We start from the raw sequence: 27173 nt of genomic DNA, 5'->3' as shown, positions 1-27173 counted from the left end.
TAACTACCAGAAAATGACTATTAGAAACAATATATCAAAAAGAAAGAAAACAGGAAAGAGAAGGGAAAAAAACAGTTGGATCACACAGAAAACAAAACAGATCCAAAACCAAGTAAATTGGTATATGTAAGACATAAACTTTCAATGAGAAGACAAAGATTATCAGGAAAAAAATCCAATAATGCAATTTACAAAAGATACACTTAAAAGAATACATATATATATATGCAAACACTAACCCTCATGATTCCCAAAGTGGCTTTTGCATGTCATTCACAGAGAAAGTTGGTATACTGTTACCAAAGTAAACTTTAAGGCAAAAAACATTACTAGAGAAAAAGAATACTTCATAATAATAAAAGGTTTAATTTGCAAGAAAAATATAATTAAGTCTGTATGTACCTAATAACAAAGCCTCAAAATACGTATTTTTTCTCTTAGTTTACATAAGAGAAAAAATAGACAAACCTTCATTCATATTTGGAGATTTACTACACTGCTAGGTGAAACAGACAAAGATATAGAACACTGTACCCCAAATGCAAAAATCACATTATTATCTAGTATATTTGGAACATATGCAAAAACTGACTGTATACCCAGCACAAAAACAAATAACAATTTCAAAGGATTGAAATCATACAGGGTAGACTAAATTTCACAATTCAGTAAACATCTGAATAAGCCATGGGTCAAAGGATGAAATCACAATGAAAATTAGAAAATATTTTAATCCAAGGCTGGGCTCAGTGGCTCATGCCTGTAATCAGCACTTTGGGAAGCTGCAGTGGGGGGACCGCTTGAGACCAAGAGTTTGAGACCAATCTGGGCAACAGAGTGAGGCCCTCATATCTACCAAATTAAAAAAAAAAAAAAATTAGCTGGGTGTGGTGGTATACACATCTGCAGTCCTAGCTACTAAGGAGGCTAAGGTTTCGGATTGCTTGAATCCAGGAGTTCAAGCCTGTAGTGAGTTATCATCACACCATGGCCCTCCAGCCAGAATGGAAGAGCGAGACTCTGGTTCAAAAAAAGAAAAAAGAAAAAACAATTTTTGACCCAAATACTAATAAAAATAAAATATATAAAACTTGTGAATGCTATTAAAGCTATGCTCAGAAAAGTACAGCTCTACATGCATATACACATATACATGTTGTGTGTGTGTGTGACGGAAATAAATGAGCTAAAAAACCTCAAGCAGTTTTAATAAAAGAACAAATGAAATGCAAAGGAATTAAATGAAATTAAATAATAAAACATATAAAATATATTTTAAAAGCCCAAAGTTTGTTCTTTAAAAGATCTAAAAAATTGAAATCTCTTACTAAGATTAATCAAGCCACAAAGAGAGTACAAATAGTGTCAAGAATGAGAGATCATCACAGATCTCATAGAAAATAAACAGAACAGTAAGAAGAAAAATTTGAAAATTTAGATAAAATTGACAGTCTGATAGCCAAGCGTGGTGGTGCACGCCTGTAGTTCCAGCTACTTGGGAGGCTGAGGCAGAAGAATCGCTTGAACAGGGAGGTGGAGGTTGCAGTGAGCTGAGATCATGCCACTGCACTCCAGCCTGGGAACAGAGCGAGACTCTGTCTCAAAAAGAAAAAAAAAAAGAAGATAGTTTGATAATTATATTACAAGATATCAAAACTGAGCAAGAGACAGGAAATACAAATAGGTTTGTAACTTCTGAATTTGAACAAACTGAATCCATAACTAAAATCTTTCCCCTACAAAAACACCAGGCTCAGATGGCTTCACTGATGAATCTATCACCATTTAAGGAAGGAATAATAACACTCTCATATAAGATCCTCCTAAGAATAAACCAAGACTGAGAGAAAATTTCTTTCTACTTTTGTGAGGCCTACATGATGGAGCCAACAAACTAAGAATTTGTAAGAAAGAAAATGCAGGTTAATTTCAAACATCAAGGTAGATACAAAAGTCCTAAGAAAACATTACCAAAACACCTCCATCAATATATAAAAATAATACAACATGATAAAATTGGGTTTATTCCAGTAATTGCAAGGTTGGCTGACCATTCAGAAAACTAATGTACTACAATTACCACATTAAAAAGTAAAGGAACAAAGTCTTAAGGGATATTTTTTTAAATTAAAGGAAAAATATCACATATTGCCTCAATAGATGAAATCTAAAGTCAATTTATAATTAAGACTTAGAAATGAACAGTTTGATAAAAGACTTATTAAGACTCAGAAATGAACAGTTTGATAAAAGAAAAACTCTAAAGCAAACATCACACTTAGTGGTGGAATGATGAAATGTTCCCTTTGAGATTCGAAACCAGATTAGGATGATCACTCTCATCATGTCTATTTAACATTTTGTTGTAAATCCAAGATGCTATGGTATGATAAGAAAAAGAAAACACACAGCCGGACGCGGTGGTTCACGCCTGTAATCCCAGTGCTTTGGGAGGCCGAAGCGGGCGGATCACAATGTCAGGAGATCGAGACCATCCTGGCTAACACGGTGAAACCCTGTCTCTACTAAAAATACAAAAAATTAGCTGGGCGTGGTGGCAGGTGCCTGTAGTCCCAGCTACTCCAGAGGCTGAGACAGGAGAATGGCGTGAACCCACGAGGCGGAGCTTGCAGTGAGCCGAGATTGCGCCACTGCACTCCAGCCTGGGTGACAGAGCGAGACTCTGCTTCAAAAAAAAAAAAAAAAAGAAAAAGAAAAAGAAAATACACAAAAACTGGAAAATAACAAAGCAACTATTATAAATCACAGATATTTTTATTAAATCCCAAAGAATCTACAAATAAAATTAGAGCCAGGAGTGGTGGCTCACATCTGTAATCCCAGCACTTGGGGAGGCAGAGGTGGGAGGATTGCTTGAACCCAGGAGTTCAAGACCAGTAATGAGACCTTGAGTCCACAAAAATTAAAAAATTATCCAAGTGTGGTGGTGTGGGCCCGTAGTCCCAGCCAGTTGGTTGGCTAAGGCAGGAGGGTTGTCTGAGCCCAGCAGTTTCAGACAAGCCCAGACAACATAGTAAGACCCTGTCTCCACAAAAAAATGAAATAATAAATCAGGTGTAGCAGTGTGGGTCTGTAGTCCCAGCTACCTGAGAGGCTGAGGTAGGAAGTGCTTGAGTCTGGGAGGTCAAGGCTACATTGAGCCATGACTGCACCACTGCACTATAGCCTGGGTGACAGAGTGAGACCCTGTCTCTAAATAAAGAAATAAATTAATTAAAATAAAATAAGAAATAAAGGAGTTTAACAAAGGTAACTGCTACAAGGTCAATATACATAAATCAACTGCATCTCTATAACCAAAAACAACAGAAAATAAAAATGTTTCAGGAGATACCATTTCCGATGGACCTCATGTGATCTGCCTGCCTCTGCCTCCCAAAGTGCTGGGATTATAGGTGTGAGCCACCGCACTATACATTTAAAAAAAAAAAAAATCAATTCCACGTATAACTATACAAAAAGAACACAGCAAACCTAAAGTGCCATCCTTAGAAAGGCCTGCTTGCAAGACAGGCCCTTGGCAGACATCTGTGAGTTTAGATTTCAGGAGGGTTCTGACCTTTAACTGATGAGAGTGGCTCACATTGCCTAAACCACTGTGCTAATATGGCTGATGCTACACGCTTGCTTTTCTTCTGAAAATCTGGTATTTGCTAGGCAGAGGCTGCCTATGTGACCACACCCTAACAAAAACACTGAGTCTCTAGTGAGCTTCCCTGGTTGACAACATTTTATACGCAGTCACAATTTATTGCTGGGGAACTAAGCACATACTCTGTGACTTCACCAAGACAGAATCCTTGGAAAGCTTCCTCTGTGTCTGGTTTCCCTTGGACATCACCCCATGAGCTTTTTACCTTGCTCATTTCACTTTGAATCCTTTTGTTTCAATAAAACATAGCTATAAGCCCAACTATATATTAAGTCCTGTGAGTCCTCCTGGTGAATCATCAAACCTGGCATTGGTCTTGGGAACCCCCAACACAATAATATAGTAGAATGTGTTGATGACCTAAATATAAGGGAAGACTTAAGACACAAAGAAGATCAACTATAAAAAAGATGATTAACACATTTGCTCATATAAAAATTAACCACTGCTGTTCAAGATATCATAAAGTGAGAAAGCAAGCCACAGGACAGGCAAAGATGTCTAACAAAAGCTTTACATTTCTAATATATAAAGAACTCCTACAAATTAATATAAAAAAATCAATACAAAAGTTGTTCAGATACTCAAAAAAGGCACTTCACAAAAGGTAATCTAAGTGGCCAATAAATATATGATAAACAGGAAAATGCAAATTAAAAGTAAGTGTGATGCCACTCTATTACACGTCCACCAGAAGATTACACCTGAAAAGACCCACAAAACCATGCTGGGAAGGGCTGGGTGCAGTGGCTCATGCTTGTAATCCCACCACTTTGGGAGGCTGAGGCAGGCAGATGGCTTTGAGCCCAGGAGTTCAAGACTAGCCAGAGCAACTTGGTGAAACCCGGTCTTCACACACACACAAAATAAATAAATAAATTTGCTTGGCATGGCAGCACATTCCTGTAGTCCCAGCTACTTGGGAGGCTGAGGCAGGGGGCTCGCTTAAGCCAGGGAAGCAGAGGTTGCAGTGAGCCATTGTACTCTATCTACTGCACTCTAGCAAGGCTCTGTGTTAAAAACAAATAAACCCTCAAGCTACTCAAGTTAAACATACACATCCATGTTTAACATATATATTTAACATCTAACATACACATCTACATTTAAATATACACATCTATGAACTTATGACCCAGCAATTTTACTTTTATATGAGCACCAGTGTTATAAACATTATTTGTAATAGCCCAAAATTGAAAATGCAAATAGTCATTAACAGAATGGAAAATTGTAGTGTGTTCACACAATGGACTTCTATACAGCAATGGAAATTAATGAACTTACAGCTATATGCCACAGAATCTCATGATGCTGAGTGAAAGAAGTCACATGCAAAAGAACAAAATTGTATATCAAGTTCAAAAATGGGCACAACTAAATCAGAGACTATAGAGATGTATGCTAATATAAACGGAACTTTAAATAAGACCAGATCAGGACAGGGTTTGTGGTATGTGCATGTGTGTGTTTACACGAGTGTGTGCGTGGCATGCACAACAGGAAGACAGTAATAACTGGAAGAGGCAAGGGGTGGAGCATCCATGATTGGTCCTTTACTAGTTAGTCTGAAAAAGCACTGAACAAATATAATGAACATTTTGACCCTACTGACGATAAAGGATTTTTAAAGAAACTTAAGACATAATCTTTTCAGATTTGAAAATGGAGGTCTAGAATGAAGCAGCAACATGCTCAAAGCCACAGAAATGTTAAAAGCCAGTCTAATCTTTATAGAAACCTCGTACATAATAAAAAGTTATAAAGTGCGCTGACAACATAAAAGATCTTCTGATGGCTTTTACGGTTTCAAAAGCAAATACAATCACAATTTACAAAGCTTAAAACTAATTTAAAGCTTAAAAACGAAAACACACCTTTTCCCAAAAAACTGACAAAAATTTAGAGACATTAACATTTCTATTTGATCACAAATTACTTTTCGTCAGGTGAGCCCACATCTCTCTCCAGGGTTGAATTACTTTGTAACAAGATACGTATTCAAAATATGAAATGTTTTGAGAAATACCTGAAATAGAAGCAGCCATCTTCCTTGTCATTATCTTTTATTTTATTACAACTAAATGTTTCTGCCTAGAAAGGGGAGTAGGAGAGAAGGGGAGAGGGGAAAATGACAAAATTTAACATAGTATACTTAGGAGGAAAGCTTATATATACCTACACTGAATGTGTATCTGGATTCCGTTTATAAACATACAGGTATATATATACATGTATATATCTTCATAATACATGTAAGGTACAATGTGAGATTAGTGACAGTGGAAAGACACCCCATTATTAAAAGACACACAATAGAACTTTACGGTGATATTATTTTAAGATAACACCAACTTGACTGCACTGAGGGCCCAAATTGAGCAAGCAAAGATTTAGGATTAATTAAGCAAGATAGTTTCCAAAACCAATGATCAAAATGAACCATAAATGTTGAAGTCGATTATTATATCAGGACCCTGATAAACTTTAGTTCCCAATTTTAGATTTATTTCAGATCTGCATTGTCCAGTATAGTAGCCAATGGCTATATGTGGCTACTGGGCACTTGAAATGTAACTGGTCTGAATTGATATACAGTGTAAAATAAACACCAAATTTCATAGACGCGGTAAGATAAAAGAATGTGAAATCCCAGCAATAATTTTTAAACTACTGAGTATCTGTTGAAATGGTAACTTTTGATATATTAGGTTAAAAATTCTAGAATTTTACTTATTTCTTTTTAGCTTTTAAATGTAGCTACTAGAAAGCTGAAACACCAGGTGTGATCTTTCTACTGGACAGTACTGTTCTAGACCCTCTAACTCTCTCTCTCTCCACTCTCTTTCAAGCAGTCTATCAATCCTATCTCTTTACTATCTCATTTTCTATATTATCCCCTCATATTTAATAGCTTCTGCCTTGTGCTACTGTCCTTCAGATGAAATAATTTTATTATACAGACATCTTAAAATGTTAAGAAAAATCACAATGTAGACTACTCCTTTTCAATAGTATCAACTGCCAATTCTGAAACATAGACTGATGTAATTTCTTTAACTCCAAGGAATGAAGTGAATTAACTTCCATTTCTCAAATTTATATAACATTATATATTTACATTAAATGAGATTTAGTTTTAAGTTAAATGTAAGAACTACTTTTAACTTCAAAAAATGCTTCCCATGACTCACATTTGCTGGGGGTCGGTTCCCACTGGTAGACAGCTTCCACATTTTCATGGAAATACGTGCTGGATTAATATTTTTAATGATACTGTCATCTTCAGAAATAACACTAATCATAAAATCTGTCATGGTAAACGTTAAAAAATTATTTTCTTTCTAGTTCAATTAATAGAGATGGTTAAATAATTGTATGCCTTAAAGCAAATATCTTATTTAAATGTTTAAAGCATACATGTTATTTAAATGTTAATACAATTCTGACGAAGAAATGTATAAATTCTAGCACACAAGACCAAAAGGCTAGAATGTATGTATACTCAGCAACTTAAGAGTTACGCCAACTGGTCATAGCACCATATGCTTTATGCATTCCAAGAACAGAATATTTACTTTCTTGTATGATTTTCAATAGCATACAATAGCCAAGAGATCATTATATATAATATTCCCATTATATTTACCACCTATAACATTCATTTGGCACCTGTTATTGTAGTTTTTTAATAACAGGAAATAGATCTCCCTGAAATAGACTTAATATTTTACATATGGTATAGTCTACTTTATAAAGTATAAAAAGCTATGTACACATGTAACTTAATTATTAAAAATTAATGTCAAAAATTTTAAAACCTAAACTTTGAGGTGCTTCATTCACTACTTAAAACTATGTACAGGGATTCACCTTTTTAAGAAAATGGAAGTCTTCCAGAAAATTATTTGTGTAAAGCAAAAACTAATTTCCTATTGACTTAATATCTGCCACATAATATTGAAATCATTTGCTTCCCTGTCTCCTACATTAGACTGAGCACATTGAAAACTGTCTTATTCATTACTGTAATTCAGAGCACAGCATAGTATCCTAACATAGCAGGATTTAATAAATGTTTGTTTTTCTTAAATATCTTTAATCATAAATGCTGATGTGATATATTTTCACTCAAATTAAGCTAAATGATTCTAGTTATGATGGGTTTAAGATCACAACACAGTATTTAGTAGAGCATAACTCCATAATTCTCACCATTTGGTTCCTATTTCTTTCACACAATTTTACAATTCAGTGAATGTACAAACACCACGAGAATTAATTACCTCAGCCTATCAGTTTATGTATGAACTTTCAGTTCATTCTCGATATTAAAATAAATGCAAGACACGGGAATGAGAGTAGGCATTGCTAAGTTAAATATATTTTCTTTGCCACTTAAAAGGATTTATTTTTAAAAAGAAAAAAGGCTATTATAAGCATGATTTTTTATTGTGCTGAACACCTAGGATAAGTAATTTATTCCACTAATGTACAAAGCAAATTATCATTATAGATTTATTTATGTATATGAAATACTCACCAGTGAAAAGACCCCCTGCTAAGAAGGAAGCATCTTTGTCATATTTAACATTGAGACGAACGGGTTTTTCTGGATCTGGAAGAATCATTAACTTAATTACAGGTCCTTCTATGATACTTTTGTTATAGATGGCTTTAACCTGCAGAGTATGCTCTCCTCTAACAAAACAAAACACAAGAGGAGAGGGGTTCAAATTACATTTATTTAATTTTAGTTAATAACCTAAAAATTGAGACAATTTACGCAAAGTTCAACTCTTAGAAAACCTCTCAACTTCTATTCAGTCCCAACTCTTGCCTAACATTAAATAGAAGGACAGTCATTACTTTTAACTTCAGCAAAGCAGTAGAAGAAAAATGAATCTCTATAACACCAACAACTATCAAACTTTTGGTTCTTACCTAGGGGCAAAAACACTGAATACTCCCAAATTAGCCCTGCCTTTCTCATCTGTTTTATGCTGTTGGTTTGAAGGCGTGAGCTAAAAACAAAACAAAACAAAACAAAACAAAATGGTTAATTAGAAAATTCTAGAGATCAATCAAGTTCTTTTCTTCCATTACAATGTTCTTTCCCTCTATTCCTATTTTAAAAGCAGTATTTGCATACTTCCAAAATCTAAATTTTAAAAATCTGAACTAGTTGGAATAATGTAGCATGTAATGATATAATCCAAAGTAGAGTAACAATCACTCATCTTGATCAATTTCACTAGAATTTAATGTATTTCAGTTACTAAGTTGCAGATTTCTAGTTCACCGTTTCAATATCACTGATACATCAAATGAAGTTTGTTTACACAAACAATGAAGGTATATTCTAAAGCTGGGGCAGGTGTAGGGGACTGTACTGGAGAAATATATACTGTACACACACACTCAAGTCAAAGGATCATAGCACTATCTTCATTCTTCATTTTTCTCTTGAATGTTTACTCAGCTATGCTTCTCAAATTTTTGCTGCAATACTACATTCACAGTGATAACCAAGCTTTCACTTTCAAGAGATCAAGAATCAGTGGCCACATTTCCTAATAACGGATTTAGAAGGGTCTCTCAGCCTTTTACAGATGGTTCTCCAGAAACCAGAATCATATCTTTATTATGGGGTTAAAAATAATTGTCGTCTAACTCTACTGGAAGCAAACATTCAGAATAACAGTGAATTTGTAGACCACAGTAGAAGAAAAATCAGAATGTCTCCCGAACCCTAAAACCCATCTCAACTTAATAGAACCTAAAGAATAGGTAATAATGGTACACGCAGACAGGAAAAGCAATAGCTGAATAGGAAAAAATGAGAAAGCACACTTGAAATGATAGGATGAAGTCCTATGTTTATACCTGTCCCAGTTACTCTCTGGTCCATTGTCTCTCAACCTATCTTTCTCAAAATAAGTCTCCCATCTGGGTATCAAATCTTTACTGACAAGCCAGAGAAGTAAGTCTTTTCAGGTCTTATAGCAGCAATATCATAGACTCATTTAACAGACTCATTTAAAAACTCCAACTGTAATTACTATGAAAACAGGTCCATGTGTATAATAAGCCATTCTTGGCACTTTAATCTTCCATACAACTTTTAAGATCACCTTTTCAGGTTCTGGGAAATCCCTACTGGGATTCTGATTGAACTATAAATAATTGCAAGAGAAACATCATCTTTACATAATATCAACTGGTTTCTCCATTACATTTATATTTATTTTTTATATGTGGAGGGATACTCAAGATTGTCTGAATATGACCCCAACTCCCCCTGGCTTGCCTAGCAACAACCTGGCTGGGACCAATGAATTCCCTTCAACAAACAGAAGAGAGAGTATAAAAATACAACTTTATGGCCAGGCATGGTGGCTCATGCCTGTAATCCCAGCACTTTGGGAGGCCAAGGCGGGTGGATTACCTGAGGTCAGGAGTTTGAGAACAGCCTGGCCAACATGGTGAAACCCCGTTTCTACTAAAAATACAAAAATTAGTTAGGCATGATGGCACATGCCTGTAATCCCAACTACTCAGGAGGCTGAGGCAGGAGAATCACTTGAACCTGGGAGGCAGAGGTTGCAGTGAGCCAAGATCACACCATTGCACTCCACCCTGGGCGTTGCAGTGAGACTCTGTCTCAGGGAAAAAAAAAAAAATTATACACACACACACACACACACACACACACACACACACACCTTTGCAATGACTAGCGGCTTTTCCTCTTTCCCCTAGAAGGAGGGCCTCCAACTTTGCACCAGCCCCTAGATCCCAAGCAGCTTCTCAATACTCATGGGAATAACTGATACTTAATCTTGAACTTTCTGGTAGTCAAGACTGTTCCCCAACTTTATAAGACCATGTTCATACTTGCCCCATAAGAAGAACCACAGAAGGCAGGAGCCTCACCCTAGAATATACCAGCATGTTCTAGCAGCTCTGCCCAGGATCTGGTAGCTCTCTATAAGTAGAGGATAGGTACCTGCATGACTCTTTTTGTTTAGCCTCACCATGTATGTTTCCCCAATAATGCCTGTTCCTTAATCCATTCTGTGGGTCCCTGTGGTATCTGTCTTCATTCACTTTGTCAGTGTTAATTATCTATTTATTCATCCTAATCTGAAATGCAAATCTTACTATATAAAAAACATTAAAAGAGTCATAACTGTACAATGTTGGCCCCTTGTTGTACTATTGTAAGATATAAATTCTACTTCCTCCAAATAATTTAAACTTTTTTTGAGGTTTATTTACACTAATAATAAAGATTATGTAAAATATATTTTTTAAAAAAGAAGCAATATGACAGCTAAAGATACTATCATGAAAATGAAATCCAGAATTTTAAATGAAGATGTAAGGAAGTTTAAAACTTACCTTTAAATTGCTAGCTTTTGTAAGACTTATTTTAACATGTTGTACCGGTGCTGGATTATCCCACTGATCACAAAGTTGAACAATAATAGGGTTCTGTAAATCTCTTCCATTAATCACTGGAATGCACTGAAAAGAATAGAAATATTTTAAGAAACACTAAAATATATGGGACAAACAATGCAATTACTTGTATATTTGTGTAACGATCACTTAATTTATCTCTGTTCTATTCGCAAATGGCTTCTTTGGTCAATGAAAACAAACTTTTGAAAGTCAACTAAATTGTGTGACCGTCTTATCGAAATGATAAATGATCTGAAAAAAGGTAAAGCAACACCTGACATTACAGTCTTCCCTCAGTATCCACAGGAGATTGGTTCTAGACCCCTAGTGGATACCAAAAGCTGCAGATATTCAACTTTTTTATATAAAATTGCATAGTATTTGCATATAACCTAAGCGTACACCTGAAATCATCTTTAGATTACTTATAACATCTAACACAATGCAAATGCTATGTAAGTACTAGAATGTGTTCAACAGAAATGGAAACCTATCTTTGGTTCTCAGATTTAGCATTGGTAATCTCTAGTTTAGCTTCTCCTTCAGTTAATGTTCAGCTCTCTTGCCATTGTGCATTAAAAGTAGTTAACACGGCTTTCTAGCCCTTGGTTAAATAGGAGTATTCACTGATGATCTACACTGTCTTGTTGACTTAAAATGCTTCTTGCTTTTTCCCTAGCTAATATGTAAGGCTGTATAATTCTAGAAATCTGCTTACTGACCTATTAACATTGGGCACATCAAAGGAAATACAGTGTTAAACAAGATACCTGACAAAAGCCCAATCCTCTGGGTCAATATTTTAAAAGTTTACAAAAGACGGAAGGGAACTAAAGAACAACAACAAAAAAAAACTGATTTATCACCTCTCCTCTAACAAGAATGTTCCTTCTGCTTCCTCTATCCCCTACTCTTAACTGAGGTAGTTGGTTACCAGATTACGGGAAAAGGCTGCTGAAAATGGAAAGAAAAATTAACATTCTGCTATGGATAGGATATTATGAAAAAACCAAAGACCCTTGAGATTGGTTTAGTTGTGTCACTCTACCATAAAGTTTACACAGCTACAGCCTTGTTCCCTCTGCCAAAGTTTACAAAAAGCTTGAATTTTGAAAACTGCTGAATTTCCAAATGTAAACATACAGTATTTCATTCCTAATCAAGTAACCGTTTACCAAAACTACCTTTAAAGGACAGTCTAAGTATTTAAAGACTCCTAGCTACTTTTAAAGGTTATCTTTAAGTAAATGACTTGCAGCTCAAATGGCTAATAATAATGTTTTCTAGAAAATAGAAAAAGCAAATTTCCGAAAAAAAAAAGTTCATAAGCATTTTAATATCACATTTAATGTCACTTTTTAATACTGGAATGTTAATATTTCAGAATTTCAGTTTCCTCATTTACTTGTCTTTTTTTTTTTTTTACTTTTTTACAGAGACAAATTCTCACTATGTTGCCCCACCTGGTACTTTTTAACTCCTGGGCTCAAGCAATTCTTCCACCTTGGTCTCCCAAAGTGCTGGGATTACAAGGCATGAGCCACTGCACCTGGCCAGCTCCCTCATTTATAAAGAATAATATATGTATTTATTAACACCCATATATTTTTCTATTCATCATGTTTATATATTATATCAGTTCCTCCTCTCTGAACAGATCCTATTAGGGAGAAGATGGGTCAGCAGTTAGAAAACTTAGAAAAATTAGATATCAAATAATCATTTTTCTAGCCTCATCTACATATAACCATATCTCAACAGACTGATATATTAGTTTATGTTTTAAGTTTCTGGATTATTATGGATCTACAAATAACTCTTACAAATTTTTGAGCCAACAGCCATCATTATTTTTTTATATTTATCCCCCAAAACAATATAAGACAAACATGTCCAGTTTTTTCCACCTCAAAACTATTTCACACAACTGTTCCAGGTAATAGTCAATCAACAAATCCCTTATTGGCATCAATAGGTATAAAAAGTGGGTTAATTTATGTTTTGTAAGTGCTCCCAGAAAAAAAAAATGCACTGGCTTTTCAGTAAAACCCTTTAGTCAACACATTATTATTTTTAAAACTGTGTTTTATAAAGCACACTGTCATAACCAGTTTATCTGCTTTTTAAACTCACAAGTGAAAAAGAGGAATCTCAAACTAAGGCATGACCATGTTAACCTTTCTTAGATGACCTGCCCCTTTACTAAGATAAATTCACCCACTACCATGATTGTGTAAGTTCATTTTCTTTTACAGAAAATGTGGGCTGGGAACGGTGGTTCACACCTGTAATCTCAGAACTTTGGGAGAATGAGGCAGAAGAATTGCTTGGGCCCACGAGCTCAAGATCAGCTTGGTCAACATGGTGAAATCCTGTCTCTATTAAAAATAAATAATTTTAAAAATTTTTTTAAATAAAAATTTTTTCAAAGTTAGCTATCACATCAACAGTTGAAGTCCTGGCTGGGTGCGGTGGCTCATGCCTGTAATCCCAGCACTTCGGGAGGCCAAAGTGGACATACTGCCTGAGGTCAGGAGTTTAAGACCAACCATGGACAACGTGGTGAAATTCTATCTTTACTAAAAATACAAAATTAGCCGGGCATGGTGGCACATGCCTGTAATCCCAGCTACTTGGGAGGCTGAGGCAGGATGATCGCTTGAACCCAGGAGGTGGAAGTTGCAGTGAGCCAAGATCGTGTCAATGCACTCCACACTCCAGCCTGGGTAACAAGAGAAACTGTTTCAAAACAAAACAAAACAAAACAAAACAAACCGTTAAAGCCCTGCTATTCCATAAGCAAATGCCAGAATCTGAACATTTTAAAACTAGAATTCCATCAAAGGATACAAAATTTCAGTTAGATAGGGGTATTAAGTTCAAAAGATCAAATTGTATGATGATGATTATAGTTAATAGTATATTATATTCTTCAAAATTGCTAATAGATTTCAAATGTTTTCACCACAAAAAAATGTGAATACGTGTGTTAATTAGCTTGATTTACCCATTCCACAATGTATACCTATTTCAAAATATGTTGTACACAATAAATATGTACAATTTTTGTCCATCAAATTAGAATACTAAAACTTCAGTTAAAAAAAAAAATCAAAGGATTTGGCAGACATTCACAAAATTAGTGTTTAAAATTTAAGTACTTGCATAGGAAGTCATACTGAAGTTTTTATGGGTATGACTTGATGTCTGAGATATGCTTTTTAAAACTCCAACAAAAAGTTATTAGATTAGTATAAGAGAACAAAGAACAAAATTGGCAAAAATCAGTAACTGTAGAAACTAGGTAACTGGCACGTGGGAGTTCACTACACTATTCTCTTTATTTTTATGCACGTTTGAAATTCTCTGTAGTTTTTAAGATCTGAATTATTACACTCATTTTTAACAAATGAGGATACAATGATGAATCAAATAGCAAAGTATTAAGACTCACATTACCTTGCTCTTTTGTTATTTTTACTGTTAACAACTGCTAGTTGTTACTTCAGCAACAAAATATATCTGTTCTGATCCACTGACAATCTGAAAGTAATAGGCCATGTAATATTAAATTCTTTCAGTGAAGACATGAAGTGACTTACCTCCTTCAGTTCTGGCCAGTCTATAAGAAGTAGTTTAGCAGGAGGTCCAGAAATTAGTTGCACTCGAATAAAGTCAGAAAACTCATGCCAAGTAAAACAAAGATCCTTATTTCCAGGAGGACCTGGAATAAATTTGATGCCTCTTACACTTATACTCTGTGTGTTTTCCTAGTGAGGAAAAGTACATTGAGAAAGACAGGGGGTATCACTTAGTTTTCAGAAAAACAAAATAAAATGTTTTGTCATTAACCCATGGGCATACAGATGTGTTTCTTGGTAAAAGGACAGAAAATAAATTGTACCTATGCAATAATGGCATGTCATAAATTTTATTTTCAAGAGAGGAGAGACTGAATTTCTTCTTTCAAGGGGTAGGGGATCCAAAAGGTTCTGGCTATGTCTCTTTATCTTATCTTTTCTTATTTTCCCTCCTCCTTGTACTTTCTCCTTTCTGCTACCTGAACAGCTTTTACACTTTTCTTTCCCTCTGTTTGCAACATTACTTACCAGATATACACATTTTCTTTAGATTTTTGTATATGATACCTTAATAAGAGGCTCTTCCCTGATCACCTTACTTATTGGCATACTATCTATCCCCTTCCTTACTTCATTTTTCTTATCTCTTATTTCTCATCTATTGCATGTCCTCTCCATGACAAGATGATTTCCATGAGGGCAGGAGCTTTGTCACTACTCAATCTCTATTACTTAGAACAATGCCTAACATGTCATATTAATGAGAATCAATGAAACTAGCCTATAATCTCTGCAGTATGACTGAATGATTCCACACTGGCGTGAGTGCTATAGTATTCATATTTTAACGGTGACCCTTGAAGATTCAGTCATCTTAAATTTCTACTAGGTACAAAACTACTTCATCAAAATTTTGCTTTTGTTTCTGGGCTGCTGTAACAATATTTCATCAAAATTTTAAAATCAGGCCAGGCACAGTGGCTCCTGACTATATAATCCCAGCACTTTATGAGGCCTAGGCGGAAGGATCCCTTGAGCCCAGGAGTTCACGACCAGCCTGGGCAACAGAGTAAGACCCCATCTCTACAAAAAATTTTAAGATTAGCCAGGTGAAGTGGCAAGCGTCTATAGTCCCAGCTAGTTGGTAGGCTCTGGTGGGATCACTTGAACCCAGGAGGTCGAAGCTACAGTGAGCCATATTCACAACATTGCACTGCGCTCCAGCCCGGGCAAAAGAGTGAGATCCTGTCTCAAAAAAATAAATAAATAAATCAGAGAGAAAACTTCATGTTTTATGTTCTCAATGATCTGTAGAACACAACACTTTATGTAAAAGGTCACTGCAAAATAATCAAAATTAATCTCTCCTAAAAGTCCAATAAGCACAGAAGAATTTTTTAATATTCAGAAAACAAATTAAATAGATATTCCTTAGTAAAATGTACTGAAGTTCAAAATATGTAAAGTCTATCTTAGCGTTCCAAATTTGATAGCTCTTCTGAACCAAAAGCCCTTCTGAAGGGGTGATTTCTTTTTTAAAGTCATGTTGGAAGTTGTTCTGGTTTTATTTCAAATCTTGAAAATGAAATTGCATTTACAAATTGTAGATGGGTACAAACAGAATTAAATATACAATTCCAAAAATGGGCCAAGATGGTATATGTCAATTACAGAACAACAGAAGTAGAAAAAAAGTCCACTTGGCTGGAGAGTAAAGAGCTATGGAGAGAGAAAGGGGTGAGATTATGGTAGGGTGGAATACTATAGGTATTATAGGCCATACTAAGGCAATTGATTTCAAATGCAGTAGAATGTAACATGCTGATAGGTCTAATGGGTAGCATGAGAACTGAAAATTGACCCCTGGATTTGGTCAGGTAGAACAGAGCAGAAAAACATGATGAGAGTGGCTTGCTACAGAATGACAGAAAAGGATGTGAAAACATACAACTCTTCCAAGGAGTTTTACTATAAAATGGAGGAGGGCAGTAGACGGACAGGAATACAGAGCCAAATGAAGCTTTGCTGGTTTTTCTGGAGGGATTTTTCCTTTTGTTTGTTTAAGATGAGTGACATTCCAGCATGTTTACATGCTGGTGGGACAGATCTAGTAGAATAACTGAAGATGTAGGAAGATGGGTTATAATTTAGGAACAATTAGGAGCCTGTGCACAGAATGATAGGAAGCAGGGATTGTTTATTCATAACCACAGGAGCACATTTATTTTCTGATTTCATCTACCTGTAGCGTGAAGCTAGAAAATGGAAGAACCTAAAAGTCAAAGAGCACATTTTATCATTGTGGAGGGAACAAAATATCATTCAAAGTTCCTCAGTAGTGAAAATGATGCTCTCAACATTAGAAAAGAGCAGAACAGATTACTGGAGACAGAAACGCTAGTTAGAAGGGAAACATGGAAGTTATTTTTGTGACTGCCCCTGTTAAGAAAAAGTGTAATAGAGACTCTCAAAGAGGAAAAGTTTAAAAAAGCATTCAATGATCTAAATGAATTTAACTTCCCTTTGACCTGAGAGATCTTCTCTCTCACCCACTGTGGACTGGCAGGTTCCTTAAGACCCAACTCCACCATGTCCTTTTCGCTAAAGGTGTCTCTACCTCTCCAAGCAGACTACTGCATGCTTGTTTGTTTTAAACTGAAAGAATTCCACCAGAGTTTTTATTTTTTAAGCTAACCTGAATTAAGTGCACAGTTGCAAACCTTTATAATGATTTTTCTCTCAGCATCCTGTTAATACAGGGTTTAAACACCAAGAAATTTTATTTAAACAGCTACTATGAAAAGCTATCAAAAAAATCTATACACCACAACCTTTATGGATAAAATGGTATGATGTCTGGAATTTGCTTCAAAATGATATGGTATGGGGAGAATGATGACTGTTGAAGATGATGGGAACACAGAAATACCCATTCTATGTTTATTTCTGCGTATGTTCAAACTTTTTCATTATAAGACTTTTAAGTGCCTTTTATGACTTTTCAATTTAAAAACTAAAATCAAACTTTTTTGTTATACTAGTTTTTCCCAAACTTTTTGTTACACATATAACATAGAATGAATCAAACCAACATGGTATAGAAAGCAACCATACCTGAAAGGTTGTTTTCAAATTTGAGCTATCAAGTCCAACCCCAGCAATTGACAAAGAAGATAAAGAACTTGGTGAAAATGCTTGAATCTGATTTCCGTACTGATCCGTAATTATTATAACTAAAAAAGGGGAAGTTTTATTTTAGTATTATCTTTTAATAGAAGATATAAACATCTACAATATACTTTATAAAAACATGCTTAGAAACTTACTCTTTGTTCTCTTACTAATTTTTGGTATAAAACAATTATACTCATTTTTTAAATTCACTATAAAATAAAGATTTACATAAGTATATTTTCAACTACATTTAACACGATGCTAATGTTAATCAGATTTTTTTACCATGAAAATTTGAAGATAATATTTTAATGTAATTTTCTAGACATAAGAAAAAATACATAGGAATCCATTCATACATGTACATTATACTTTCAGGTTTATACCTACGTAACAAACCTGCACGTTCTGTACATGTACCCCAGAACTTAAAAAGAATTTTTTTAGGAATATAGTATCACTATTTTGTCCAGGCTGGCCTGAAACCCCTTGGTTCAGGCAATCCTCTCGCCTCAGCCTCCTGGGTAGCTGGGACCACAGGCATGTGTACCATGCCAAGCTTACTTTATACTTTTCTCATTAACTTCTAATTAGTAATATTATTACTTCTAACAAAAGGCAAGATTTTTTTCAACAAAATATGTTTGTCACACTGATTTCAAAGCTATGTCAGCCTGGGCAAACGTAATGAAAATACTTCAATCTTGTCTGACAATAGATTTTAAACCAATAGAACCCAAAAGCTTTCCTTTCAGATTATGTATCTAAAACATCCATAGAAGGAAACATCAGAAGTTTTTTTGTTGTTTTTAAAGCAAGCCATACTAACCTACTTCTCCTTGAAGCTCTTGGCCAATCTGTACGGTTTTTCCTCCTTTCATCTCACATTTTAAATGTTTAGGTTCATCAGGAAGTGGTCTGAAATTGTTTAACAAGTTAGAAGTCTTTAGTTAGACCATTAATTGAAGTAGTTCCAACATGCTACAGAATAACACATATATAACGTTCGTATCCAATAACTCAAATATAATAACACCCCTTTAAATAACTGTTTAATTTATATAATCTGCTATTAACCCAAAAGAAAATAGGAAAAAGATACTTTGCAAAGATAGTAGAGAATACATACCAAAAACTTACAGACATGTTAAGTCACAATATTAATGCTGGATTAAGAGGAAATTATGACAAGAAAACAGACGAGTTAATAACTCATTGAGTGATGTCATCACGGTCAGAATGCAGCGCATTTGAAAATTCTATCTCAAAAACAGAACTATCCTAAGTGTTGGGAAAAGTATAGAAATGGGTAGAGGAATTAAAGTCCAAGAGGTTATTGGAAACGAGGTGGCCAAGAAATTGACAGGCCAGTGTAAAAGTTTTTTTTTTACACATTCACTTAATTCTGTCCCTTCAATATAAGTTCTACATATTAACTATGGTGGGACTCTCAGCTTTAAAAATTCTCACTAAGCAATGAAAGAAATTTTCCTACTGAACAACACTGACTGATCACACTGTATCTTTTGTATTTTTCATGTCTTTGTCATTTTGCAGGTGTTTTCACTGTTGCTGGCACTAAACTTTCCTTTAATAAAGGTTCCAGATACTAGAAGGCCAATTCAGTGCAAGGTTATAGTGATAACAAAAATTAATCGCTATCACCAATGATACTTTATTCCAAAGACAATCTATCATATTTCATTGAAACCGTAGTATTTTTACATTAAAAACAACTTTCATATATGTGCAATGGAGGAAAGTATTTTGTTGCCACAGGCTGCAAAATATAATGAGTCCACAAACCTTACTGTAAATGCACTTTCCAAAGACACATGATCATCTTGGAAAGAAACCTGGCAATAGCGCATATCTTTTACAGATGTTGGTACTTGCACATCAGGAAGAAGACCCTGTAGCAAGTGCTCTTTGTTAATCTCAGGAGTCCAATTAACCTAGAAGAAAATGATATATTTAAGAATAATAAAGCTTAGTCTGTCTAATGTTCTCCTACTGCCACTTCTCTTACTCTTAAAACTACATTATAATCCATCTTCTTCACCTCCAAGAAAAAAGTCTCTTTATGGTCAGAAATGGTGTGGTTCATATACTACTATGATACAGAGGCATCCTCTTTGTCTCTGCTGTTAATGTTGCCCTATTTTTTAGTGAGACAAAATAAAAATTCTTAAGTCATTTCTTTAGTGCTTTGCCACAAAAGTATCACTGTGGCCATTATCGTTTAAAAGTAACATATAAATCAGATCATGTAATTCTGAAAAGCAATATTCAATTATTTTTTGAAAAGAATCCTATTTATGAGAAGGCTTTGAATGAGATCTAGGTGGACCTTATTCTTACTCAGCAAGGTGAGAAAAAAAAAGTTTTATCTAACTTTCTGGACATACTTTGGCCTTAATCTCTTCTTGGGTGCTTTCAGTTCTGTATTAATTTACTCCTCTTACATTCCATATTTTGTCATTTAATCCATACTTTTTCAAGTTGTTTGCTCTACTCTGTCCTTACTTTTAAACTTCCAATACTTTCTATTTAAGAATTCTGACCTCAACTTTCTCTCTACTTTTATTTAGACTTCTATAGTTGATTTTAAAATCACTCATATTCTATTTTTACTTTTAGATTTTATAGACAAGGTCTTGCTCTGTAGCCCAGGTTGGAGTGCAATGGCATGATCACAGCTCACTGGAGCCTCCAATTGCTGGGCTCAAGCAATGCTCCTGCCCCAGTCTCCTGAGTACCTGAGACTACAGGCATGCACCACCAGGTCTGCCTAAGTTTTTGTTAAGAAGGGGTCTCACTATGTTGCCCATGCTGGTCTTAAACTCCTAGCCTCCAACAATCCTCCCACCTCAGCCTTCCAAAGCGCTAGGATTACATGTGTGAGCCACCATACGTGGCCTTAAAATCACTAACAATCTTTTTTTTAAAAAAATTCTAATTTACACTTTATTTTTCCTCTACTTTTAGGTTCAGTGGGTACATATACAGGTTTGTTACATGGGTAAATTGCATGTTGCTGAGGTTTGGTCTATGAGTTATCCCATCGCCCAGGTAATGAGCATAGTACCCAATAGGTAGTTTTTCAACCCTTGCTCCTCTACTGCCGTCCCCTTTTTTGGAATCTCCAGTGTCTACTGTTCCTATATTTTCCATGGGTATTTAACGTTTAGCTCCCACTTACAAATGAGACCATTCAGTATTTGGGTTCCTGTTCCTGTATTAATTCACTTAAGATAATGGCCTCCAGCTGCATCCATGTTGCTGCAAAGGACATGATTTTGTTCTTTTTTATGGCTGTGTAATATTCTGTGGTGTATTTTCTTTATCCTTATTTTCTTTATCCAGTCCACTACTGATAGGCACCTACGTTTTTGTTGTTGTGAATAGTGCTGAGATAAACAGAGACTGCATGTATATTTGGTGAAATGGTATATTTTCCTTTGGGTATATATATAGTAATGGTATCATTGGTTCAAATGGTAGTTCTATTTAAGGTTGAGAAATCTCCAAACTGCTCTCCACAGTGGCTGAATTTACCGTCGCACCAACAGTGCATAAGTATTCCTTCTTCTCCACAACCTTGCCAACATCTGTTATTTTTTGACGTCTGCTATTTTTAAATATAGTCATTCTGACTGGTGTGAGATGGTATCTCATTGCTTTTGATTTGCATTTCTCTCTGATTATGATTATGATGATGAGCATTTTTTTCATATTTTGCTGACCCACATGTATGTATTCTCTTAACAAGTTATCTGTTCATATCCTTTGCCCATTTTTTAAATGGGGTTGTTTTTTGCTTGTTAAAGTTCCTTATAGATTCTGGATATTAGACCTTTTTAGAATATATAGCTTGTTAATATTTTTTCCCATTCTGTAGTCTGTCTGTTTACTCTGTTGGTAGTTTCTTTCGCTGTGCAGCTCTTTAGTTTGATTAGGGCCCACTTGTCAACTTTTGTTTGTGTTGTAACTGCTTTTGGGGACTTGGTCATAAATTCTTCATCAGGGCCGACGTCCAGAATGGCTATTTCCTAGGTTTTCTTCTAGAATTTTTATGGTTTGAAATCTTATATTTAAGTCTTTAATCCACCTTGAGTTAATTTTTGTATAAGGCAAAAGGTAGGGATCCAGTTTCATTCTTCTGCATATGGTTAGCCAGTTATCCCGGCACAATTTTTTGAATAGGGAGTCCCTTCCCATTGCTTGTTATTGTCACCTTTGTCAAAGATCAGATAGCTCTACGTGTACAGGTTTATTTCTGGGTTCTCCAACCTCTTCCATTGGTCTATGTATTTGTTTTTGTACCAGTAGCATGCTGTTTTGGTTACTGTAGCTCTGTAGTACAGTTTGAAGACGGGTAGTGTGATGCCTCTCATTTTGTTATTTTTGCTTAGGATTGCTTTGAGCCCTTTTTTAGTTCCATATGAAATTTATAATAGCTTTTTTCCAATTCTGTGAAAAATGACAGTAGTTTGATACGAACAACACTGAATCTGTAGATTCCTTTGGGCGGTATGGTCACTTGAATCATACTAGTTCTTCTGACTCATGAGCATGAAATGTTTTTCCCTTCTTATGGGTATTATCTACAATTTCTTTCAGTAGTGTTGCAGTTCTCCTTGTAGAGATCTTTCACTTCCTTGGCTAGATGTATTCCTAGGCATTTTGCATTTTTTGTGGCTACCGTAAATGGGACTGATTTGGCTTTCAGCTTAAAAGTTACTGATACACAGAAATGCTACCAGTTTTGTACACTAATTTTGCATTCTGAAACCCTACTGAAGTTGTTTATCAGCTCCAGGAGGTTTTTGGCAGAGTCTTTGGTGTTTTCTAGGTATAGAATCACCTCCACAACGAAGAAACAGTTTGACTTATTTTCCTATTTGGATACCTTTTATTTTTCTCTTGCCTGATTGCTCTGGGTAGAACTTCCAGTACTATGTTGAATAGAATTGGTGAGAGCAGGCATCCTTGTCTTGTTCCAGTTCTCAAGGGGAATGGTTCTAGCTTTTGCCAGTTTGGTATGATGTTGGCTGTGGGTTTGTCATGGATGGCTCTCATTATCTTGAGGTGTATTCTTCAATATCTAGTGATGGCTTTTATCACTAAGGGATGTTGGATTTTATCAAAAGCATTTTCTGCATCTATTGAAACCATATTAAATCATATGGTTTTAATTTTGCTTATGTGGCAAATCGTACTTATTTGTGTATGTTGAACCAACCTTGAATCTCAAAAATAAAGCCTACTTGACTGTGGTGAATTAACTTTTTTTTTTTTTGAGACGAGTCTCGCTGTCGCCCAGGCTGGAGTGCAGAGGCGCAATCTCAGCTCACTGCAACCTCTGACTCTCGGGTTCAAGCAATTCTCTCTCTCAACCTCCTGAGTAGCTGGGATTACAGGTGCCCGCCACCACACCTGGCTAATTTTTGTATTTTTTTTAGTAGAGATGGGGTTTCGCCATCTTGGCCAGGCTGGTCGTGAACTCTCAACCTCGTGATTCACCTGCTTCGGCCTCTCAAAGTGTTGGGATTATAGGTGTGAGCCACCGCGCCTGGCCCGTGGTAAATTAACTTTTTAGTGAAAATCACTAATATTCTGTTTCCTAGTTTATGCTGCTCTAATGTTTTTAGTTACCTTTTTATCTTTTAAAACCATCTTTAGTCTCTGTTCTTTATTGTATTAAAAAAAAAAAGGAAAATAAGAAGGAGTTCCACAAAAAAGATAAAAGGCTTTCCTCACTGACTCTGGCTGTGTACCCCTCTGAACAGATTCCCCAGCTCAGTTCAGGCTGAATTCCATCTATCTTGGCTTAATTCTCTCAACACCACAAAACCACTGTAAAGGCTGTGCATTCAACTTAAGAAAAAAGGAGTATTCACTATCTTTTACTGTCAATGAAGAAGTGCATAGACATACATAATTACCAAATTAGAGGCACAATGTGTCAAATGCAGGCAACAACCTTAGAGAAGGTATGATAGGGAGAGGCTCTCCACTCAAAGTTTTTCTTAAACTTAAGAAACGAGGAAGTGGAAGCATGATTGTGAGAAAGAAGGAAATAGCTCAGAAGACACATCCCTGGCACCACTATTAAACCACTACTTACCTTCAAATCTGCTTATAGAGATAAAATGGTTACCTCCTTTCCAAGCGGAATCAGAATTATTTCTATCTCAATTCTCTCTTCCCTCATTACGAAGGGGAAAAAAGCTGGCTAGAACAAGCATTGTTCCAAATAAGATTTTAAAACTCATGGCAGTTGAACCCATGCTAAATAATCCTTTTGAATTACCAGATCTTATGTTTGGAAACACAGGATGGGTATGGTGTATACCAGTCTGAAAGAGCAATTGCCAAACAATGTTAACTCCCCAAAAATTTGGTTAACTGGGACTCCTTACTAAGAGTCTATGAATGTCAGCTCTCCAGACATGGAGGAATGCTTATTTCTAACTACCTCAAAAAGCCTGGAATTTTGGTAAATTCTTTTTCCACTCTTGGGAATTTTATCTCCATAGACGTCAAGGGGAAAAAAGTACAGTAAGTTCTGTTACAATGCTTACTTTGAAAATGCAAATTTGTTCCAATACAATCATGTTTACTTTGAAAATGAAAATTTGTTCCAATACAATTATCAGTAAACAATTTTAGCATAAGGCAAATTTTACTTTTGCTTAGGTACGATTTCATCTTTGAAAAAACTAGGTCAACACAGAAAACTGTGCGCAGCTGAACCAACCAAGTGGGAACACAAAAAATGTTGCACGTCAAACACCTATCAGTCACCTCAGTTGACTGACTATGTTAATGAGCCATGCTCATCCACAGACTGTTAAAACAACTTCTCCTCACTTTCAGACAACCTTCCTTCCACCACTTTACAGTAACTCAAAAGCTGCAATCATTCCTAAGACTTCATTAAGCTAGGTAAACTGCCATATTATTATAGTATTTATGTACTTCTTAACATTTAACACGTATTATCATTATTGTTTTTGCCACTATTTTATTAGGTTCTCTTAATGGGTTACTGAGAAAGTTTGAGTATTGTGCCTCTAGTTTCCATTTTCCCTCATAAGTCCTGTGATTTTTTTATTGCGCAATTTTGCACAGCAGAGTGATTTTGAAGAATGCATGTGTCTCATTATAGAAGAACAAACTGAACTTTGAAAGAAGCAAGCATAGACTGTCCACTATTATTTCAGTCAACCATAAAGGGAATGTGAAAAAGCTGTCTACTTTATGTAATAAGACTCTTAACATTTTGATTTGGGTCCCTGTTCAGTGAGGTATTAAGTTTCAACATGCAGATTCAATCCTATCAAGGTACAAATGTCATATTTAGATGACAGCAGGTTCATGAGGACCAACAAAACTCTTTCTAAGGATATTTTTAGAGTGGTATACCAATTTCAGTAATTTAAATGGCCAAATCGAGGCTCTGAAGTTAACAACACTGTTTCACTGCTTGCCTTTAACAGATCTTTTGTTTAGTGCTTTCAAAACTGCGACCAATTTATTGCTAGCTTTATCAAGGTGGTGATGTTGACTGCGATTGCAGAAAAACAGCTAGTCAGGAAGAGCACAACTAAACAAAATGCCAAAACCTAGATTTTTAAATGTCAAAATCATTTTTTTCTAAGTATAATTTTGTCACACATGAATCATTCGCATTTCAACCTACTCAATGAAAAAAGCTTATTCTTCTTAGAATTTGAAATGATAGTATAATTTTTCTGTGACAACTTTCTTTTTTAGAGACTACCCACAAAACGGCTTGTTCAAAGTCTTACAAACATAAAATTTAAAAAGTTCTTACAAATAACCAATCTGTTAGAGATACTTACTTTAATTTTTTCTGCTAAAGCGGATGTTATATTGATTTCTCTTTCTCCTTCATCATACATTTGAAAAATAAGATTACGCATAATATCACCTGCTATCCAATTAACCTCATCCTGATGTTTGATCTGAATTGCCTTTTGTCCTTCCACACTGAATATTTGTAGTCTTGCAACATGGCTACTGGGAAGTAACTTAATAGTCTTCTCCACAGGTGCCACATCTTTACAACTCTAGGAAGAGAAGAAAACACAAACACTGAGTGATATCTGCACTGAAATCTTACACTCCTGAAGAATTTACTTTCAATATTAGGGAAGACCATCTCATACACTGTTATACTCACAGGTTTTGTCATTAAGATGGCATTGTACTATTAATAATTCCGTATGTTATACCATCAGGTTATAAACGACAGTGGCCACATTCTTGAAACAAAAACAATTATATTTGGACTAAAAGGATTCCCTTCCTCTTTTTTATTTTTTTATTTTTATTTTTGAGACAGAGTCTTGCTTTGCCTCCCAGCTGGAGGGCAGTGGCGCGATCTTGGCTCACTGCAACCTCTGCCTTCTGGGTTCAAACCACTCTCCTGCCTCAGCCTCCAGAGTAGCTGGGATTACAGGCGACCAACACCACGCACAGCTAATTTTTGTATTTTCATCAGAGACGGGTTTCACCATGTTGGCCAGGCTGGTCTCAAACTCTTGACATCAGGTGATCCATTGGCCTCGGTCTTCCAAAGTGCTGGGATTATAGGCATCAGCCACTACACCCGGTCCCTTCCTCTTATTTCCAAGTTTCTTTAAAAGTATTGCCAACTTGTGAAATTTTAATTATGTTTATACTCTGTTAGTATTTATGAATAAGAATAAAGATGTAAGAAATTAAGAACTTTCCACAAAATCAGAGACAAACAGCTACCATAAAATATATTATATAATGGTAATAGATTACATTAAGCTTTCAGTATTTTTTCAATTCATAACACATTGGGATAAGTGATCAAGGTTGTTTATAGCCAAAGAAGGACTCTAGACGCCCTAAAGACAACTGGTCAATGTATCGGCATATTTACAATTTATTATTGGCACACCAGTGTTCTACAGATCAAAGAAAAGACCTAGATTATGCTATATAAATTGATTTTAGGCACACAAAATTAAAATATTACATGATTATTTCATAATCTAGTTAGTCTATTCAACAGCATACACTAAATTTAAAACAAGTTTAAACGTAAAATACCTTTATAATCATACCTAACTCATGTCTCCTTCCTCATCCAGTTGTAGCCATTTAACTTATGGAAGACTATCCATTTGAGTGATATTAAAAATTCCTACCTCACAGAATGTCAGGCACACAACCATCTTCTGTTGTATCTTATTTGCTTTACTCCTAAACTCAGT

General features: G+C 35.4%; 1 protein-coding gene across 2 annotated transcripts in view; it reads right to left on the bottom strand.

Annotated features, from left to right (window-relative positions):
- Window positions 1-27173, bottom strand: part of SMCHD1 (structural maintenance of chromosomes flexible hinge domain containing 1) — a 148451-nt gene that overhangs the window by 45403 nt on the left and 75875 nt on the right. For both annotated transcript variants that reach the window (XM_007974511.3, XM_037982471.2), the window contains exons 25-34: window positions 25767-25994; window positions 19702-19850; window positions 18725-18813; window positions 17836-17954; window positions 14743-14910; window positions 11078-11203; window positions 8618-8697; window positions 8217-8374; window positions 6868-6983; window positions 5703-5767 (exon numbers count right to left, since the gene is read on the bottom strand). In XM_007974511.3, the coding sequence (XP_007972702.3) occupies window positions 5703-5767; window positions 6868-6983; window positions 8217-8374; window positions 8618-8697; window positions 11078-11203; window positions 14743-14910; window positions 17836-17954; window positions 18725-18813; window positions 19702-19850; window positions 25767-25994 (1298 nt within the window). The remainder of the gene's footprint in view (window positions 1-5702; window positions 5768-6867; window positions 6984-8216; window positions 8375-8617; window positions 8698-11077; window positions 11204-14742; window positions 14911-17835; window positions 17955-18724; window positions 18814-19701; window positions 19851-25766; window positions 25995-27173) is intronic.

This window comes from Chlorocebus sabaeus, chromosome 18 (assembly GCF_047675955.1).
Source record: "Chlorocebus sabaeus isolate Y175 chromosome 18, mChlSab1.0.hap1, whole genome shotgun sequence".
NCBI lineage: Eukaryota > Metazoa > Chordata > Mammalia > Primates > Cercopithecidae > Chlorocebus > Chlorocebus sabaeus.
Note: the sequence above shows the minus strand (reverse complement) of the source record. Positions and strands in the feature narration are given on the sequence as shown.